This window comes from Ornithodoros turicata, chromosome 9 (assembly GCF_037126465.1).
Source record: "Ornithodoros turicata isolate Travis chromosome 9, ASM3712646v1, whole genome shotgun sequence".
Classification (NCBI taxonomy): Eukaryota; Metazoa; Arthropoda; class Arachnida; order Ixodida; family Argasidae; genus Ornithodoros; species Ornithodoros turicata.
The window spans coordinates 43,021,906-43,043,675 of record NC_088209.1 but is presented as its reverse complement, the minus strand read 5'-3'; the positions used below and the strand labels follow the sequence as shown (position 1 = coordinate 43,043,675).

Here is a 21,770-nt window from a genome sequence, read left to right as displayed (position 1 = left end):
GATCACCCGAAAACCTAGGGATCACCCGACCTATTCGCAGAATCCTGGGTATACGTCATAAGGTACTTGCCTTTACACCACTTATAAATAGAAGCGGACAAATCAGTCACGCTATATGGACGCTAACGGGGTCTATGTCAAGGAGGCACTATCGGTGGAGATCGGAAGCGTGCACAATCAGGTAATGCTTTTGTGTCTGTCCACCGTTTGTCTATCCGGTCAGCGCAGTCATTAGTCTGGGCAGAAGCGTGAGCTGCGTACGCTCCTGTGGGCATCCAAGCTTCACTCTGCTCCAAGCAGCGTGTCTTCAAGAAATCTGCGTCTTTCCCGTTCGATCCAAGACTCTTCAGAATGAAAAGAGAACTTCACCCCATAGCACGGTGAAGGGCAATCATCGCAGCATAATATACCGTTATCACTCCTGATCTGTGGAAAGCCCGGGGCGTACGCCTCTTTGTGACTATCATGAACATCTCGCGTGGCCGAGTGGTCAGCGTGCTGACCATGTCACGTCGAGAATGGGAGACACCCGGGAGGTACACTCTTAAAAATGAACTTCACCACATAGCACGCTCCAAGCCAACCATCATCCCGAGTGACATCGTTCTCTCACATGATTTGTGGAAAACGGGAGGCGTACGCCTTTTTGTGACACCTATGCAGAAATGTTAATTGTCACAAAAAGGCGTACGCCTCCCGTTTCCCACAAATCATGTGAGAGAACGATGTCACTCGGGATGATGGTTGGCTTGGAGCGTGCTATGTGGTGAAGTTCATTTTTAAGAGTGTAATGCGAGGTACCCAGGTTCGAATCCCGGTGCCCAGTGTGCTGTCTGGGGTTTCTCCCGAGTTTTCCTCGGACGCTGTCAGACGTATGTCGGCGCAGTTCTCTTAGAAGTCGGCCCAGGACGCACATTCCCGCAGAGCGTTAGTCGTGACGTTGCCCACCTCTGCTAGGCTGACAACGGTGAGCTCTTTCAGCAGTACCACCACCTTGTGACTATCACGTAAGGCGTACGCTTCCAGTTTCAAACAAATCGGGAGCCAGGACAATGTCATTTGGGATGCTGCAGGCGTAAAAATGAGGTGGTGAAAAATCTCTTAAAAAAGAACTACACCACATAGCACGCTCCTACACTCTAAAAACAGAACTTCACCGCATAGCACGCTGTGCGCCAACCATTGCCACGAATGATACAGTTACCGCTCGTGATTGGACGAGACAGGAGGGCGTACGCCTTTTCGTGGCAATTTTCATATATCCAAATTGCCACAAAAAGGCGCACGCCCCCCCTCTGTCTTCGAATCAGAAGCGATAACCCTATCATTCGTGGTAATGGTTGGCGCACAGCGTGCTTTGCGGCGAAGTTCTGTTTTGAGAGTGTAACCAACCCGAGTGACATCGTTCACTTCCCTCATTTGTTGAAAACGGGAGGCGGACGCCCCTTTTGTGACACTTATGCGGTTATGTTAGTTGTCACAAAAAGGCGTACGCCTCGCGCTCTCCTGAAACCAAGAAGTCACACGTGTATAATTCAGCGCAATGGTTGGCGCAGAGCGTGCTATGAGGTGAAGTTCATTTTTAAGAGTGTACACTCGCCTGGAAAGAGACCTCGCCTTCTCTGGCTCCCATTCCTATCGTAAGCCTGTCAGGATTTTGATTATGGACTACTGCGTCTCTTGGGAACTCTTCATGGTAATTTTATAGCTAATTATATCTTTTCCCCGCGGAGGGCCGCGGCACTAATTGTTTTCGGCTCCCATTCTTGTGTTGGTTCTCAGACGAATGAAAAGAAAATAGTCTTGGGTGCAAGGAGCGTGTCGAGGGGGCTTTTTTTTTTCTCTCTCTCTTTCGTTCTTTTTGTTGTTGTTCCTTTATTCATGTTGATTGCGGTGCGTGTTGTGAGTATTTTGAGGCTCAGTTGTCTAATGTGACGTGAATAATTAGGTCAAACTCCAGTAATTATTTTCCTTCGTTGAGGAAAATAGTGTTGTTGTTGTTGTTGTTGTTGTTTTTAGTTCTATAATCCTTGTTCTGCTCTGTTTTCCTTTTATTTCTTCTAATGAACCCGACTTCGTCTTGCGTCCTTACAGACGTAAGAATTCTACGGCCTGATTAACTAATTCATAACTTTATAAGTCTTAGATAATGAGGCTCGAAGTAATTCATTACCTGCGATGTTGCGATGTTCAGATTGTCAAGAATGAAAGTACGGTTCTCTCTGTTTTTTTTTTTTTTTTACTTCATAATTGTATATGTTTCAAATTGAAAATTATATTCAAATTAAATAATTAACCCCGGAACGTTAACTAAAAATGGGTTAAACGTGGCCGCGTGGTGGCGCTGCATGCGTCTTAATCCAATCTGAATATTTTCCTCGTTATTGTTATTATTATTATTACCAACAGCAGCCCACGTAATGATTCAACAACAACTTTATTGCGAGATAATGACTGGGGAGTTTCGTCGCCAGGGGGCGATACTCTACCACGTTGCTGGTGGTGATGCGGGAAATGAAATAATGAGTCTAATAATGAAATGATTCTGAACCTCGATATATCGAAATAAAGCAGTCAAGTTGCTTCCGGTAACTTTTAGCTTTGCTGTCCCACTATGTAATGTGGTAAACCAATAAATTGAATTGAATTGAATTAAAGTATATGTTAAGGATGTTAAAGTTCTGTATACACTTGAGCGCGCACGATGGCTTAGTGCTATGTGTGCAGCTAAGAGGCCTGCCGTGCATGCTCTCCGTCGACATATAGGAACAAGGACAACACGACAGACACGCTACTCTACTGCAGTGTATCTATAGCTCTACCCTAGTAGCGTGTCTCTTGTGTTGTCCTCGTTCCTACACTCTTAGAAATGAACTTCACCACATAGCACGCTCCTAGCCAACTACACTCTTAAAAATGAACTTCACCGCATAGCTCGCTCCTAGCCAACCATAATGTCGAATGATATCGTTATCTGCACTGATTTGTTGAAAACGGGAGGTGTACGCCTTTTTTGTGACAATTATGAACAGCATAAGTGTCACAAAAAAGGCGTACGCCTGCCGTTTTCAACAAATCAGGACAGATAACAATATCATTCAAGATGATGGTTGGCTAAGAGCGTGCTATCAGGTGAAGTTCATTTTTAAGAGTGTACCCTCCCGAATGACAACGTTCTCACCCCTGATTTGTTGAAAACGGCAGGAGGAGCCTATTTTGTGTTCATTATGCACGGCACAAAATAGGCTCCTCCTCCCGTTTTCAACAAATCTAGGGCGAGAACGTTGTCATTCGGGGTGATGATTGGCTAGGTGCGTGCTACCTGGTGAAGTTCATTTTTAAGAGTGTATGTTCGCTGCATCGACGGATTATGTACCAACCTGCCCATCTATACTAACGAATACGTATGCTCTCGTTTGCCTCATTATGACTAATATGACCTGCGAAGCCCGTATAGTAAGCCAAAATCGGGCTTCAAAATAGTTGTCATTATTTTCTTTCTATAGAGTAGTTATGAGAGCCATCGTGTTGAACTGATTGTTTGTTCAAAAAGCGTTAACCATTTATCTGAATGATCCATCTTAAACGTACCCACTTTGAGGCTCTGCTTTACCGAGCTGTTTGTATTACATTTGGCAACGTGCTGCTGTGATGGCTCGTGCCTCCTGAGCGGACTTGATTGATTGATTTGTACAAGAAAAAATAATGGAGATGTTAGACTCGAGCCACTCGGGACTGGCTGAGCGTACTTCATGGAGAATTGCGCCAATTTACTCTACACTCTTAAAAATGAACTTCGCCGCATAGCACGCTCCTAGCCAACCATCATCTCGAATGATATCGTTATCTGCCCTGATTTGTTGAAAACGGGAGGCGTACGCCTTTTTTGTGACGCTTATGCTGTTCATAATTGTCACAAAAATGTCATACGCCTCCCGTTTTCAGCAAATCAGGGCTGATAACGATATCTTTCGAGATCGTGGTTGGCTAGGAGCGTGCTATGCGGTGAAGTTCATTTCTAAGAGTGCAGAACTTCGCAACAAGGCACGGTGAAGGCCAACCATTGGCGGCGGGAAATTCAAAAAGACGGGCACAGGAGAGAGAGGGCGGCATACGCCTTTTTGTCTCAATTATTATATGTCTCAATTATTGACACAAAAAGGCGTATGCACCCCCTCTCTCTTTCGAATCAGAAGCGATAGCCCTATCGTTCGTGGCAATGGTCGGCGCAGAGCGTGCTATGCGGTGAAGTTCAGTTTTTAGAGTGTGCACTCTTAAAAATGAACTTCACCGCAGAGCACGCTCCTAGCCAACCATCATCTCAAGTGATATCGTTATCTGCCCTGATTTGATGGAAACGGGAGGCGTACGCCTTTTTTGTGACACTTATGCTGTTCATAATTGTCACAGAAAAGGCGTACGCCTCCCGTTTTCAACAAATCAGGGCAGATAACGATATCATTTGAGATAATGGTTGACTCTGACCGTGCTATGCGGTGAAGTTCATTTCTAAGAGTGTAGTACCGTGTTTGGCAGCTCTGCTACCAAGAAGCGATCTTCATATAAGGCGTATTTCTCTCGAAGAAAGAATATAAGAGCACCCCTGTGCGGCTTTGGGAAGACTTACAGTGCTGGTAATAGAAGTCGACGGTGTGGACCCATCCCACGTCGTTATGGGTGTGGCTTACTATATGCACGTTCAGGAATCCAGGCTTCGTCTCGTGGCACGCCTACGGAAAGAGATACATCATCAACTTCCTCATTACTCAAGGCATGTCTATAGAAGACATTGTTATAGGAGATCACAATAGACGTCAATAACGAAACAAGTATTGCAGATTAGTTCTCATCAAGCTTGTAGTACATCCCTATAAGGAGAACTTCACCATGTAGCACGCTGAAGGTCAACCATTGCACAGAATGATACCGTTAGTCCCTGATTTGTGGAAATCACGGGGCCTACGCCGTTTTGTGACAATCACCATTACTGTATAAGTGTCACAAAAAGGCGTGCACGGCTCCCATTTTCAACAAATCGGGGAAAATAACGATATCATTCAAGATGATGGTTCACTCTTAAAAATGAACTTCACCGCATAGCACGCTCCAAGCCAACCACCATCTTGAATGATATCGTTATCTGCCCTGATTTGTTGAAAACGAGAGGCGTACGCCTTTTTGTGACAATTATGAACAGCATAAGTGTCACAAAAAAGGCGTACGCCTCCCGTTTTTAACAAATCAGCGCGGATAACAATATCATTTAAGATGATGGTTGGCTAGGAGCGTGCTATGCGGTGAAGTTCATTTCTAGGAGTGTAGGATAGTGCTATGCGGTGAAGTTCTGTTTTGAGAGTGCAGGGTAAGGACCGCGGATACTTTCGACCAACTTGGGGTTCTTAAACGTGCGTCGGAAATTTCCGACACACGGTGATGGAAGCGAAGGAATTTCTTTAATATATATATAAAAAAAAAGAAAGGAAAGAAAAAGAAGAAGAGGTACGAATTACTCGGTTCACGCTTTTCCTTTCTGTTATATCTGTCTGTCTGTTTCTGTCTTCTTCCTCCATGGCCGTTATGTTTCCCTTCTGCACGAGACAAATCGTTACGGAAGCTGAACCCATGACGTCACAGGCATTACCTCAACGCGTCTGGAATATCATCTAGCGGTGCACAGTTATTGTCTCCGGCTGTATTATAAACGCGCAGATGAGAGTCTGCGACCGCGAAATCTCCATGGGGCATGAAAGCGGCTTATTCCAGCGCTCCTCGTTACGCCGGTCACGTAGGAGGAGTATGGTAAGCTTTCAATGCGGTATTCTGGAAGCAACATCAACAGTGGCATCATCACGGCGTGGTTCTCTGTATAGGTGGCGTTGCGTTCGCGTCTTGCATTCCGAATATCCAGAATGCGCGCTAAAGTAGGGGCTTATTCGGAATGGTATGACGAGAAATGCATTTGCGTCAAGTTGCTCCCGTTGTTTATGGGTATTGTTGTGGGGTAGAGTGTTACAGCATCGGCTGGGAGAGTTATGCTGATGACATGCGCTCCAGTGAAAAGCCGTTTATTTGGGAAGTAACGCTGTAGGAACACTCTGCGCTCTTTTAACGCCCGCGTTGAACCCGGTTGGTATAAGTCTATGCAAGCAGTTTGGCTCCGCGGTATACATGGTCGTGCTGCAGGTGGTGATGGAGGTGGTGCGAACAGATTGCCGTTGTTAGGTTCACAGCTGTGCAATCTTAAAACAGGTGGTGGTGGCGGCGAAAGCACAGTAAACTTTTTTACACTTTTTTTGTGTAAATGGCTTGTCCCATGGCGCACACATTTTTGGTGTTGCCTTTACACTCAAATGATGGGTGTTTTCTAATGCACCCTTTAGTTAAGTGTATTCCTAATAAAACATTGTTATAATGGGTGTGTAGCAGCACTAGCTGCACCAACATCGCCTTTGGCCACATGACCCTGTTTGTGCCCTGCCATCTCGCGCTCACGAGACGCGAGCTAGTTACTTCTTCTTCTACTCGAGCGACCGGCCAGGACGGTCAATAAAATAGTTTGGTCCGACTTGACGCCTTTTGTCTCCTGGCCTCACTCAACACGCGACAACTGGTGACCCGGACGTGATGGCCACTGGACCCCCTTCTGCTACTGGCCCTCTCCCAGGACCAGCAGGCCACTTTCCGCCAGTCCAGCAAGTCCCAGGACCACAGCAACAGAACGTTGCGGTGCCCGCTATTGCGGCGCCCCTGTTGCCCCCACCTCAAGTTTCCGCCGTCGCTATCAAGCTGCCGACGTTTTGGGCCGCCGATCCCGTCGTATGGTTCGGGCAAGCTGAGGCCCAATTCGCCCTTCGTCTCATCAGTGACCAACTGACGAAGTTCTACCACGTCGTTGCCGCACTTTCCCCTACTGATGCTTCCGAGGTGCGCGACTTCGTTGCCTCCCCACCGACACAATCACCATATGACGTGCTCAAGACTGAATTAATTCGCCGGACGTCTATGTCGGAGCAAAAGCGATTCCAGCGCCTGCTGACCCAAGAAGAACTCGGAGATCGCGCGCCTTCTCAGCTCTTACGGCGTATGCGCCAACTGCTCGGCGACCGTCCCGACAGCGCCGTAATCGACGATTCCCTGCTCCGCCAACTCTTCCTCCAGCGGTTGCCGGCCAATGTCTGCATGGTTTTAGCCGCTGCTGGCACCATGAGCCTGAACGACCTGGCCAACCTTGCCGACAAGATCATGGAAATGGCACCACCGCAGATCGCAGCTGTGGCCTCGCACCCCCCTTCTCCGCCTACGGCTACTGGTTCCAGCTCGCCGCAAGCAGTGGACCTTTCTCAGCTCGTGGAACAGATCTCCAACCTGCAGCTGGAGGTTGCAGCCCTCCGCCACTTCAGTCCTTCTCCGTCTTCACGCCGATCCCGCTTCGCGCATCGACGTTCCCCATCTCCAGCTGGAATTTGCTGGTATCATCGCCGTTTCCGCACCAAGGCTCGCAACTGTACACCACCATGCACCTTCCAGGGAAACTCCCGAGCCAGTCACTAGATATGGCGGCTGGTGACTCTGCCACTCGTCCATCCCGCCTCTTCTTTGTTCATGACAACAATTCCGGACTAAAGTTTCTTGTTGACACCGGCGCTGACGTCAGTGTGCTTCCGTCCTCTCTTTTTCGTTCACCACGCAAGCCAACGTCCCGCACCCTGCAAGCTGTTAATTCCACGCCGATTGCGACGTACGGAGAGCATTCCCTCACTCTCGACTTGGGCCTCCGCCGCTCCTTCGCATGGATTTTCCTTGTGGCTGACTTGCAGTACCCTATTCTGGGAGCAGATTTTCTGAGCCATTTCGGTCTCATGGTGAACATGAAAAAACGATTGCTCTGGGATGCAGAAACCCGGTTTCGCGTCAACGGCATTCCCTGTCGCCATTCAGTGTGCAGCCGCATCGCCCGCTTTAAGGCTGGAAACTGTCCATACTCCGCCATCCTGCAGGAGTTCCCATCCCTCTTGAAGCCATGTAACACCGAGCGGCCCGTGATGCACACAGTGACTCACCACGTTGTCACTACAGGTCCTCCCGTGCATGCCCGTCCTCGTCGCCTGGCCCCCGAGCGCCTCGCCATTGCGAAAAAGGAATTCCAACACATGCTCCAGCTTGGAATCGTACGGCCTTCTTCCAGCAGTTGGTCATCAGCCTTGCACATGGTACCGAAGAAGACCGGAGATTGGAGGCCGTGCGGCGACTACAGAGCCCTTAATAAGGTTACTGTGCCAGATCGCTATCCCATCCCGCATGTTCACGATTTCGCCTCCAATCTCCACGGCATGACCATGTTCTCCAAGGTCGATTTGGTAAAAGCTTACCATCACATTCCAGTAGAACCCTCCGACGTTTCCAAGACTGCCATCGTTACACCATTCGGCATGTTCGAATATCTCAGGATGCCCTTTGGTCTGCGAAACGCCGCCCAGACCTTCCAACGTTTTATGGATCAAGTGCTGCGCGGCCTTCCCTTTCCGTTTGCCTACATAGATGACATCCTCGTTGCCAGCGGGTCCCCCGAGGAGCACGAAGACCACCTTCGCGCGCTTTTCCAGCGTCTCCAAGAGTTCGGCATTGTTGTGAACGCCGAAAAATGCGAGTTCGGCAAGCCATCGCTGGAGTTCCTCGGGCACCTAATCAGCAGCGACGGCATCCGCCCTCTCGACCACAGAGTTCTTGCCATACGCAACTTCCCAACGCCAACGTCACTGCGTAAGCTGCGAGAGTTTTTGGGAATGGTGAACTTTTATCGACGATTTATTCCCTGCTGTGCGCGCATTTTGCGACCTCTGACAGACATGCTGCGCGGGACGCCATCTTCAACGCCGTTTTCGTGGACGGAAGAAGCGAACACCGCTTTCCTCGCTGCCAGACAAGCCCTTGCAGACGCTACTGTCCTCGTCTACCCGAAACACGGCGCGCCAACTAACATCATGGTTGACGCCTCTGACCATGCTGTTGGCGGTGTCTTACAGCAGTACATCGACGGGCAGTGGAGACCTTTGTCTTTCTTCTCGCAGAAGCTCTCTCCAGCGCAGTCCCGCTACAGCGCGTTTGGCCGTGAGCTGCTCGCTGCCTATTTAGCCATCCGCCACTTCCGGTATTTCGTCGAAGGAAGAACGTTCTACATCCTGTCAGATCACAAGCCTTTGACTTACGCGTTCCTCTCCAAGGCTGCCGACAGTTACACTCCCCGTGAAGCCCGGCAGCTGGCCTTCATAAGTGAGTTCACCGTCGACATTCGCCACGTCAACGGAACCGACAACCCTGTAGCGGATGCTCTGTCCAGGATGCACGTCGATGCTGTCACCTTTCCGAAGTTGACGATGGACTATTCCAAGATCGCCGAGGCGCAGCAGTCAGACGAAGAGCTTCGGAAACTGCGAGATTCTGCCACCACTCTTTCTTTCGAAGAGGTGCCTCTGCCCGGATCGCTCCTCAAGTTAACTTGCGACATCTCCACGGGCAGACCCAGACCGTTCATTCCGCAGGTTTTCCGTCGCCTTGTCTTTGATAGCGTGCATGCCCTAGCCCACCCTGGTATCCGCGCCACGCAGAAGCTGCTCACCACCCGCTTTATATGGCCATCGATGAACGCCGACGTTCGGGCATGGACCCGCGCTTGCCTCGTCTGCCAACGTGTGAAAGTCAACCGGCACAACAAGGCACCTTTAGCAGCATTCCCGCTCCCTGACGCCCGATTTTCGCACGTGCACATCGATCTCGTGGGCCCGCTTCCCCCGTCGCATGGTCATTTATACCTGTTAACATGCGTTGACAGATTTACGAGGTGGCCAGAAGCAATTCCCATCGCCGATTCCACCGCCGAGACCGTTGCCGAAGCCTTTTTGCACGGCTGGATAGCCCGTTTTGGTGTGCCTGCTACCCTTACCACAGATCGCGGCCGCCAGTTTGAAGCCAGGCTGTTCACCCAGCTCTTAGAGACCCTCGGCACACATCGTATAAGAACCACCTCATACCACCCCCAAGCAAACGGGCTCGTTGAGCGTTTTCACCGTCACCTTAAGGCCTCCCTCTCCTGCGCGCGTGAGCGTACCCAGTGGTTCGCCGCTCTTCCTACAGTGCTGCTCGGTATTCGGACAGCCCTCAAGCAAGACATCGGCGCCTCCAGCGCAGAACTCGTCTACGGGACGTCACTACGTTTGCCGTCAGAATTCTTCCATCCTGTGCGCCCCGAAGCAGCCGAGCCATCGTCATTCCTTCACCAACTCCGTTTGACAATGTCCCAGCTCTGCCCTTCCCCAACCCGACGAAGCCTTCGTAGCCATCCCTTCATCAGCCCAGAGCTTGAAAGCTGTACACATGTTTTTATTCGCCGGGATGCCGTTCGTAAGCCTCTTCAGCCTCATTTCGACGGCCCCTTTCAAGTTCTGCACCGATACGCCAAGTTCTACCGTGTACAGCTTAATGGCCGCGAGGACAACATTTCCATCGATAGGCTGCAGCCCGCTCACCTAGACCCCTCATCTCTGGCGCATTTCACCCAGCTGGAAGTTTCTTCAGATTCGAACAAGTCTGACACACAGCATGACGATCGTACCGCCCCCTCAGCCATATCTCGATCTTTCCCACTGCGCCCAGCTTCAAGCAAGCACGTATCGTGGGATCTGCACCGCACTATCCAGCCTGCAGCTTCAGCATCATCTTTCTCCAGGGGAGGGAGGATGATGTAGCAGCACTAGCTGCACCAACATCGCCTTTGGCCACATGACCCTGTTTGTGCCCTGCCATCTCGCGCTCACGAGACGCGAGCTAGTTACTTCTTCTTCTACTCGAGCGACCGGCCAGGACGGTCAATAAAATAGTTTGGTCCGACTTGACGCCTTTTGTCTCCTGGCCTCACTCAACACGCGACAGGTGTTTAAAAACAAAAACACCCTTAAAATGGGAGTATTCTATTGAAAACACCTTTTATGATGGAATTATTTGCTAGCAAATATTCCCTCGCAAATAGTGTAATAGGAGCTTCCGCGGCAGCATACCGACACCACTGGCCGTGACATACAGTTCGACGTTCTTGCTTCTATGGCAAGCAGCACCGCGAACGCGGTAGACTTCCAGCCGTGGTTCCATCGTAGAACATAAACCGGAGTGCAGTGCGTCGCAGGCACGCCTCGTTAGCTTGTTAACACTGTGGGACCAACGTGAGTGCAGAGGCATGAAGAGACCTGGGGCACCCTCAGTAGCCTATATATTGGCGTGTCGGATGGATCATATACTGAAATAAAATTTGTTGGGGTACGTTCGTTATATGTGGTGGGGCGGGAAACGTTTGTAACGGTGGCGGGAATGTGTTTTTGCAATTAACACCCACGCTTGCAACGAGTCAAAGGTATAAGCTAAATTTCTAACATCCCTCCTGTCAAATACTGTGTTTTTAACTCAGGTTATCGTCTATAATGTGATTACTTGCTGAGCGGAGCTGTGAAACCAGCATAATTTTTCTCTCACGAAATAAAACACCATTTTTAACACCATACTCCCAATTCAAATGGGTGTAAAAAAGGTGCATTCGACGGAAAACACCTGTTTCAACACCCCACTTTACACCCTTAATGAATCACATTGGATAAGACGTGGTGTATGTCGATATTACACATTTAGTAATGCACTTTCTGCACTCTTTGTGGAATAGAAAAGGGTGTTTTTATAAGAATACACCTTGTTTGAGCAAATAAAGGTGTAAAATGATTTACTGTGAGGGCCCGCAGTTGACGGCCTCACAGAGGTGGTGGGTGGTGGTGCTGGTGAAGAGCTGGTGGGGGGGGGGGGGGGGAGAGGGCATAGCATGACACCGTCCTAGCCAACCACCATCCTGAACGACATCCTTCTCTCTCCTGATTTGTTGAAAACGGTAGGCGCACGCCCCCCCCCCTTTTTTTTTATTATTTCATATCGGGGATCCCCCAATTTCATTTTATTTTATCTCCATAGGAAATGAGGGCCGGGTACAAAATGGATCCCTGACGAGGAACCTGTCCTGCACAAGCAGTCACACAGCGGTTTTGCCAACAACGGTTCACAGAACAACGTACATTTTTCCTCAACGCAGTAACGATTAATACAGCCAGCTTTTTTCATCGATGGAACAATAGTATAATAATGCGAACTGTTTTCCTTGTTTGTTTTTCAATTGATTAGTCAAATGAAGGCAGGATATCTGCATTCCGCTTCCACCAATGTCCTTTTGTATAGAAAAGAAATGTTAGTAAACACCTAAGCAAGTGGCTGCGAAAATTCGGTAACAAATAGTGAGTCCCCTGCGTGCCATAGTTTGGGTAGACAGATAAATTAAGATTTCGGAGCGGGAAACATTCGGTTGCGATGTTTAACTGAGTTGCACCTGAACAGAAGCTGTTAATTGTACGCGAATATATTTCAACCATTAAAGTACATACACTCTTAAAACTGGACTTCACCGCATAGCACGATCCTGAACAACACCGTTCGCTCCCATGATTTGCGGAAAATGAGACGCGTACGCCTTCTATAGTGACACTTACGCAATTATGATAACTGTCACAGAAAGGCGTATACACCCCGCGTGCCTTCCACAAATCAGGAGTGATAACGGTATCATTCTGTACAATGGTTGGCCTTCAGCGCGCTTTGCGGTCAATTTCTCTTTCGGTGACGTAATGACAAGATTTTTAATTCAGATACTCCAGGAAAAAAACTCTGTACAGGAATTGTGTCATATATACCGCTACGCACATTTTAGAAAGTCCAAGTCAGTATACTAGCTGTGTTCAGATTGAAGGTTTAAATTGAAACGCATCGTATTTCATTCTGAACAATGGCGCTACCCTGCGCAGGTATCCACTTAGACCACAGGGCGCCCTGATCAATATGCACGCAAAGTGCACAATGCGGTATTTGGACCGGGAACCCAACCCAACCTGGAGGTATAAATGGAGAAACTCTGTTCGGGGATCAGTCCGTTTATTCGGAAGTCTGAAACTGTCAACTGAAACTTCCAAGTCACTATCCATGCCCAGCCTGTATAGTCCTCATATACGTGCCGTTTTCACCGCTTCCGGATTGGCGCAAAAACGACATCCGGTTTCACAACAAACACGCTCTGCGCCAACCGCTGTGCCGATTGATAACGGTTATCGCTTCTGATTTGAGGAGAGAGAGTGTCGTATACGCCTTTTTGTGGCAAATCAAATCGTCGCAAAAAGGCGTACGCCTCCCGTTTTCAATAAATCGGGAAAGCGAAAGATATCATTTTGCATGGCGGTTGGTTCCGAGCGTCCTTAGTCGCGGAAGGACCGGAAGTCTTCGTGGCACCGGAAGTTGTGGCGGGGGCTTGTTTATGTTTACCCGAGAATGTCATTTTTTTTTTGTAATCTTGTTTAACGCCATGTGAGCACTGTAACCAGAACACGCTCAGAACGAACCGTCACCCACACTCTTAAAAATGAACTTCACCACATAGCACGCTCCTAGCCAACCATCACCCCGAATGACAACGTTCTGGCTCTAGATTTGTTGAAAACGGGAGGAGGAGCCTATTTTGTGCCATTATGCACGGCACAAAATAGGCTCCTCCTCCCGTTTTCAACAAATCAGGGGCGAGAACGTTGTCATTCGGGATGATGGTTGGCTAGGAGCGTGCTATGTGGTGAAGTTCATTTCTAAGAGTGCAGAATTATCTCTCTCCTGATACGTTGATAATTGGAGGTCCTTTTGTGGCAATTTGGATACAGAGGGGGGGGGGTCGAACTAGCTTGCCGTTGTTGGCCGCACTCAAGTGGGCATCGTCACGACTATAACAAAGAAAAAAAACTAGACAGAAAAAAAGAGGGGAGAAGAGAGTTGAGGACTTCAAAGTGATGCAGAGGCAGGATGACCGATACTGATGGGACGGAGGCACACTCTAAGTGAGAGGTCCACTAGAGTGGTCTTTCCGCTAGGACCGTTTCTTGAAGAAAACGAACGAGGTTGCGAGTTTTTGTAAGTCGTTCTGCATAAGAACCTTCGGGGAGAAGAGGACGTCCGTCAGTATATGCCAGGAGTGCGAAAGGTGAGTTTCCCGCATAGTATGGTATGCGCGGCATCCTGTCTCTAAAAACAGAAGAAAAAAAAAGGGGGCGGGGGGTAGTGGCAGGATCGGCTCGACGTTGTTGGCCTCTTAAAACAGAACTTCACCACATAGCACACTATTAGCCAACCGCCATCCCGAACATGTCGTTCTGACCCCTGATTGGTTAAGAACAGGAGGTTTTGCGACACATATATGCAGTTATGTTAGCTGTCAGTTGTAACAAGGTGGTGGTGTCACAAAAAGGCGTACGCCCCACGCTTTCCACAATTCCGGGGTTATAACGGTATGATTCTGTGCAATGGTTGGCCTTCACCGTGCTATGTGGTGAAGTTCTGTTCGTTTCTGCCTATGTGGACGTTACCCCCCCCCCCCCTGTTTTATAGCGCGTTATGAGGTCTAATCTCGTTTTTAGAGCGTGCGAGTATATAGACTAGAAATACGACCGTCTTCGCGGCACAAAAATATATCCTTCTAATGATCCCATAGTAGCGGCTGGTGGTACTTGAACCATCGTCACGAACTCAACATCCGGGTACCACAAGAGTTCTTCCCTTTCGAGGAGCAATATAGAAGGCAGAGCTCAGGGAGAAACGGTCGTTCAAAGCAGCTAGCCACGTCCAAACAGCACATTACGGTACATACACACAGCGACCGGGATAAACTTTCCCGGCGCTCTCGGAGATGTTTTTTTTTACGAGCGCCTTAGGCTTAGCTTTCGCGCCCTGCCTATCGTTAGTTCAGAGGTTCCAGTCAATACACTGCTTCGGGAGAAAATTTTTACGCGACGCGGAGGGAAAGCGGTTTCTTCGGGTTGATCTTTTATTCATTACTTCGGTATTGTCCGCGCGAGGGAACACAACGGGTATGTAGAAAGAGTTATTTTAGAACGGAAGGTAATGTGAAACGAACAGTTATATACATGTAACGGAAGAACCGAACACATTGCGAGCAGTTGCATAACACATAACGCAGCATGCACACGTCATATGTCTTCCAATGAAGCAGAACTCACTTTTCTCGAGCTTATGCTCTCTCCAACCGTTCCCTCCTATGTGCGCCGCTCATTGCGTGCTCTAGCTGCTTCGCGGTGCCAGCACACAACGCGGGCTACATGCGACAAAATCGATGACGGCGCTCCCGCTCGAGCGACAAGAAAGCTCTGTCGCGGCCACAAAATCTTGCATCCGCTTTCGATAGATTTTTGTAGCGTGTCGTCAAAGAGCGTTGCCAGTCACTTGTCAAAATCGGCTAGATTTGGCGGTATGTAACTGGATCTAATGTGAAGGATAGCCGTGTATTCACACGAGCGACATTCCCCCAGAAGCGGAAGATACGAAAGGCGTCATAGCTTTCTGCTGTCACGTGAGCGCGAGCTCTCAACGTCGTGTCTTCACGTACACTGCTAACCGTGGAGAATATCCTGCTACACAGCCACAAGATATCCCGTAGCAGACGACAGGAAAACACGCTGACGGTGTCGTCTGCTAAGTGTCGTCTGCTAAATGCGCAGTTCGCCATTCCCGATATTCCTCACCGTGTGAACGCTCAACATAACACGGGATGGAACTTCGGCTCAGTGAGCAGTGTTTTCGCTTTTTCTTCCACTAGAATATTCCGTGAGGATGTCGCTCGTGTGAATACACGGTTATTAAAATGAAATTTCGAGCCTGTATAGTTGGGAAGCAGCCGCTTTAATCCATTATTATCGCGTGTGACCAAGATCTCTTGCACATTGTGCGTTGTAACGGATAGAACTACAGCGCCACAACAGACACACGTACAACATTACGGAATTACAGTAGTGTAAATTTATCTCAGCGTTTATTTCCCTGGGGCGGTTAAATCGAAATTTTATTATATTTGGGAGTGGTATGGCCGCACAATCAATTATAAAGTAAGCGCGTTTCTTTCTCAAATATAATTTTGTCGCTAGCTGCTGCCGCCTCGCAAATGCACTCTTAGCAAAAAGGGTAGAGCAGTTATACCTTTTAGGAGGTAATATATAGTTGTCGCATATGTTGTGCCTATACAAGGTTGCAAAGTTGTACCTGCTACCTCACTCTCAAAACAGAACTTGACCGCATAGCACGTTGCCACGAGTGATAGGGTTATTGCTTCTGATTCGGTGAGCGAGGGGCACGTATGCCTTTTTGTAGCAATTTGGATATATGATAATTTCTTTTACCACCCTTTTACACCCTTTATCAGAGGCTATGTTGACCTAGGTGGTAACTATGGAAGTTGCCACACCTTTTCACACCCTTTTTCTTAGAATGTGGATCAGGGTACGCCCGCGACAGTGGCTATACAGCGACAGAGTCTGTAGCCTGCTGCTTCTCATGTACCGTGCAGGGATCCCACCTAAGAATAACACCCATAAGTCCTACCGAGGCTCCCGTATAAGACTCGCGACGAAGAAAATTTTATAAATTCACGGCACCGTCGTACACCTATACGTAACATTGCGTGATTCTCTGCCTTTGATCCCTTTCGCGATCACGTTCCAAACTCGGACTTTATAAATACACATTGACCGAGCGTAGCCCGGGCGTCAAGTCCTATACAGTATACAGTACCGAACAGTATACAGTACAGTACCGTATACAGTATGAATAAAGTATGCAATCGAAGCGTACTTAGGAGCAGCGAAGAAAGCGACAGTTTCAAGCTGTCACGTTTCATGCGAAACGACCCCTCTGGGTCAGGGATAGATGTATTATTCAGCGCATGTCGGGCGAGGCCACCTATCGGAGGTGGACCGAATAAATCGAGTTGGGCACGCTAGCTTTCCGTAAGAGCTACTTTCATATGCACGTTAATGATGATAAGGGAGACGTGGTGGCAGTATACATGGATCAGGCGTTGCGGCGATATTCTCCTATATTTGCACCCCGACCAAGTTTTTCGAAAGTCTGTTTTTTTTTTTTAATTCCGCGCTAGCACCGCGAATCAACTATATACGGCTTTAGCCGGCGTAGAGCAGTCATGGGCAAGTTACAGTTACAGTTAGCCTGCAAAAATAGTACATAACTGAGTTGCAGGTACTCTTTTTGAAATGTAACTAGTTGCACTGTAACTAGTTACATTTAAAAAAGAGTAACTACACTCTTAAAAATGAACTTCACCGCATAGCACCCTCCTAACCAACCATTATCTCGAATGATATCGTTATCTGCCCTGATTTGTTGAAAACGGGGGGCGTACGCCATTTCTGTGACACTTATGCTGTTCATAATTGTCACAGAAAAGGCGTACGCCCCCTGTTTTCAACAAATCAGGGCAGATAACGATATCATTCGAGATAATGGTTGGCTAGGAGGGTGCTATGCGGTGAAGTTCATTTTTAAGAGTGTATAACGTGCTAACTGTAGCTGTACACTCTTAGAAATGAACTTCACCGCATAGCACCCTCCTAGCCAACCATCATCTTGGATGATATCTTTATCAGCACTGATTTGTTGAAAACGGGAGGAGTACGCCTTTTTTGTGACACTTATGCTGTTCATAACTGTCACAAAAAAAGGCGTGCGCCTCTCGTTTTCAACAAATCAGGGCAGATAACGATATCATTCGAGACTGTGGTTGGCGAGGAGAGTGCTATGCGGTGAAGTTCATTTTTAAGACTGTATAGTTGCACTGTAACTATAGTTACACTGTAACTATAGTTACATTTAAAAAAGTGTAACTATAACGTGCTAACTGTAGCTGTACAGTTAGCACGTTATGGTACCGTAGTTACGTTACTGTACTTTCTAAGAAAAGGAAGTCCAATAAATGTATCTCTCAAAAACTTGGTTTTATCACTTGCGCTGTCCCATACGCTCTAAAAACAGAACTTGACCGCATAGCACAATGTGCGTCAGTCGTTGCCACGAATGATAGGGTTATTGCTTATGACTCGAAGACAGGGGGGCGTACTCCTTTTTTGTGTGCGTGTGTGTGTCAATTATCATATATCCGACTTGCCACAAAGAAGCGCACGCCCACCTCTCTCTTCGAATCAGAAGCGATAACCCTATCATAGTAGTTTACCCAGAACCGCAAGCTCGGGGGGTGTTGCCAAACTCTTGGGGGTGTTGGGGGGTGGGGGGAGATCTGGATAAACCACTGACCTATCATTCGTGGCAACGGTTGGCTCACTACGTGCTATGCGGTGAAGTTCTGTGCTTAGACTGCACCGTATAGACCACTTGCACCCCTACGTCATCAATTACGTTTCGCCGCCGCGCAAAGCATGCTGGTGGGCACCTATCAACCTTATCCGCCTTTTCGGCCTATCCGCAGACGCGTTTTTCCCGCTTCTTGCCAACCAGAGCAAATTATAACCTCGAACCGGTCTTCTCGGGACGCCACATGTTTGTAAACAGAAAGTGGTCTATATGACGATCCTAGTCAACTATCTCCCCTGATTTGTTGAAAACGAGGGGCGTGCCCCTTTCTGTGGCAATTATCGCAACTGATAAAATTGTCACAAAAAGGCGTACGTCCCGCGCTTTCCACAAATAAGGAGTGACAGATAACGGTAACATTCTGTGCACTCTATACACAGAACTTCACCACATAGCATGTTCCTGGCCAGCAGTTACCCCGAATGACACCCATCTCTCCCCTGATTAGTTGAAAACTAGATGGGTGCGCCTTTTTGTGACACCTGTGCAGCTATGATAAGTGTCACAAAATGGCCTGCGCCCCGTGCATTCCACAAATCAGGGGTGATAACGGTATCATTCTGCGCAATAGTTGGCCCCCGGCGTGCTACGTGGTAAAGTTATGTTTCAGGAGTGTACTTTGCACAGAAAAGAAAACTGCACTCTTAGAAATGAACTTCACCAGATAGCACGCTCCTAGCCAACCATCACCCCGAATGACAACGTTCTCGCCCCTGATTTGTTGAAAACGGGAGGAGGAGCCTATTTTGTGCCATTATGCACGGCACAAAATAGGCTCCTCCTCCCATTTTCAACAAATCAGGGGCGAGAACGTGGTCATTCGGGATGATGGTTGGCTAGGAGCGTGCTATGTGGTGAAGTTCATTTTTAAGAGTGTGGCCTCCTCAAACACACCGCTGTCGTCTTTTCCACAAAAGTACAACCGAAAGCTCACGTCGTCCGAGTCACACTCCATCTACTTCTTCCTCGAACAATCTCGTTCAAAACGAGACGCGTCAACTGCTTCCTTTTTCTTTCTTTTTATTTTTCGCTATGAGGCGCAACAAGGTCTCTCGATACGAACGAAGACCCAACGCACATCGCTCTCTGATCACCTATTTTCTGACGTGTTGAATAAACGATAGCCGACGTCGTCTCACCCATTGTCGTCTCCCTCTCTCTAGCGTTTGTTTTCGCTCCGATGGGTCACGTCGTTTGCGGTGTCAGTATGCGCCCGGGGAACATAAACATTCCGAGCAATGTAGTCTTTGTCGAGGAAGATACACGGCTAGAGATGAGGGCATCAGCGAGCGGAGATGAAGGAAAAACAGAAAAGCCTTTCAGTGGGGAACTCAAGGGGGGGCCGACTGGGGTATTGTGTTGCAAGGACGCTGTTGTTTTCGTTTCTGGGTGATAGCTATACGACGAATTGTCGTGGCCAGCCAGCGTGTCGTTCGTATTGCACGTTTGCCCTTTGTTTTCTTTAATTTAAGAATGACTTTTATGGCGTACGTGTGGTAGCAATGTAGCATATAGCGTACGGAGTAGCTCATGTAGCAGTATAGTCATGTATAAGGTGCTCGTATTACACTCTAGAAACAGAACTTCACCGCATAGCACGTAGTGCGTCAACCTTTGCCACGAGTAATATGATTAGCGCCCTTTTTGTGTATAATTGGATATATTTTTGATACAATTGTATATATATTGTATATAGTTTTGTGTATAATGTGGATATATGATAACTGACACAAAAAGACGTACGCCCCCTCTATCTTCGAATCAGAAGCGAGATAACCCTATCATTTGTGGCAATGGTTGGCGCACATCGTGCTATGCGGTGAAGCTCAACTCTCTTGTCCTTTCTTTCTTTCTTTTTTCTTCTTTTTTTTCATACTCGTGACGATGTCCGCTCGTGTGCGGCCAAAAAAAAAAAAAAAAAAAAAAACGGCAAGCTACTTCGACACCCCCTGTTTTAAGAATGTAGGCAGCCGGCGTGTCGTTCGCATTGCACATTTACCCTTTGTTCCCATTAATTTCGGAATTACTTTTATTGCGTGTAATAGTCTAGCGTACAGAGTAGGTCATGTAGTAGTAGTCATGTATATAAAAGTACTCGTATTAGTATTGACGTACTCGTATTAGTATTGACGCACTCGCTGTGTTGCTCATGAGCCTCTTCCTGCACTGTCGCTTATATCCCCACTTGCTTCGCGGCACAAGCGCGGAAAGAATACACCCCGATAATTCCCCTAGAAGAGCACAAGGCACGCATTCGGAAAGAAGTTCGCTAATGAGTTACCTAAACTAATTCTGTAAAACCAGATGCGCGCTCGCGAAATCCATGGAGTCGTTATTTGCCCAAACAGCGGCTCCCATATAATAAGCGTGCAAGGATGAGGCGGACAAAAATTGTTCGTGCCCAAGTGGTCTGCTGATTTCGTTAATTTGTCGTCTGTGTGGTACTGTATAGGGACCATGAAGTTTATCATTATATCTTCGTAAGACTGCCAGTATCTGGAACTTTTCGAATACCGAATCGAATCGCACATTCGTTTCGTATTTAATGCATTAATTGATCGTCATTAAACTGGGGGATTTCATTTGAATCGGACTAGTACCGTCAAATGTACATCACTGCACTACAGCAAGTAGCAAGTATCCATTTTCTGTTTTTCTAGTATATATACGCTTCTCACTCACTCAGTACCGTTTTAGATCTACACTCTTAAAAATGAGCTTCACCGCATAGCACGCTCCTAGCCAACCATCATCCCGAATGACAACGTTCTCGCCCCTGATTTGCTGAAAACGGGAGGAGGAGCCTATTTTGTGCCGTGCATAATGGGCACAAAATAGGCTCCTCCTCCCGTTTTCAGCAAATCAGGGGCGAGAACGTTGTCATTCGGGATGATGGTTGGCTAGGAGCGTGCTATGCGGTGAAGTTCATTTTTAAGAGTGTAGATCTAAAACGCTTCAGACGCTTTCAGACATATGTCGGCACAGTTCCCCTAGAAGTCGGCCCAGGACGCACATTTCCCCAGGGCGTCAGTCGTGACGTTGCCCACATACGTGAGGCCGACAACGGCAAGCCCTTTCACCATCACCACCACCCACCATCATTTTTAAGAGTGTACCTGCAAAACCAAACACGTCGCTCAGAGGTATACTGTAGCTTAAGTTGCCACACGTACTTTCTCCAATTTGGCCGTCCTCCGTGAAGTCCCTAATTTTGGAAATGCATAGTATAGCGTCAAGGATTTCCCGTTGATTCGGGTGCGCACTCCCCTCTTAATTAACGCTTAGCGTGATTGAATTCGCCCGAGTATAAACTCCCCGTTAAACACCCCTTTTTCTTTATATACTCGTATATTTAAAGGGGATCCCGGAATAATACCCGCCCCTACGAATGCCCGCTTCTAAGGATTCGATATTGAAAATGGTGTCTCCCAGAGGGCGCGGAAGAAATTTATTCAGCGCCGACTTCAGCTGCGTGTGGTCTT

At 48.0% G+C, this 21,770-nt stretch overlaps 1 protein-coding gene across 1 annotated transcript in view; it reads right to left on the bottom strand.

Moving 5' to 3' along the window:
* The window catches only part of LOC135369039 (lysosomal alpha-mannosidase-like), a 106,211-nt gene that overhangs the window by 26,528 nt on the left and 57,913 nt on the right, over positions 1-21,770 (bottom strand). Inside the window, exon 2 of the mRNA XM_064602651.1 lies at positions 4,628-4,730. Within this exon, the coding sequence (XP_064458721.1) occupies positions 4,628-4,730 (103 nt within the window). The remainder of the gene's footprint in view (positions 1-4,627; positions 4,731-21,770) is intronic.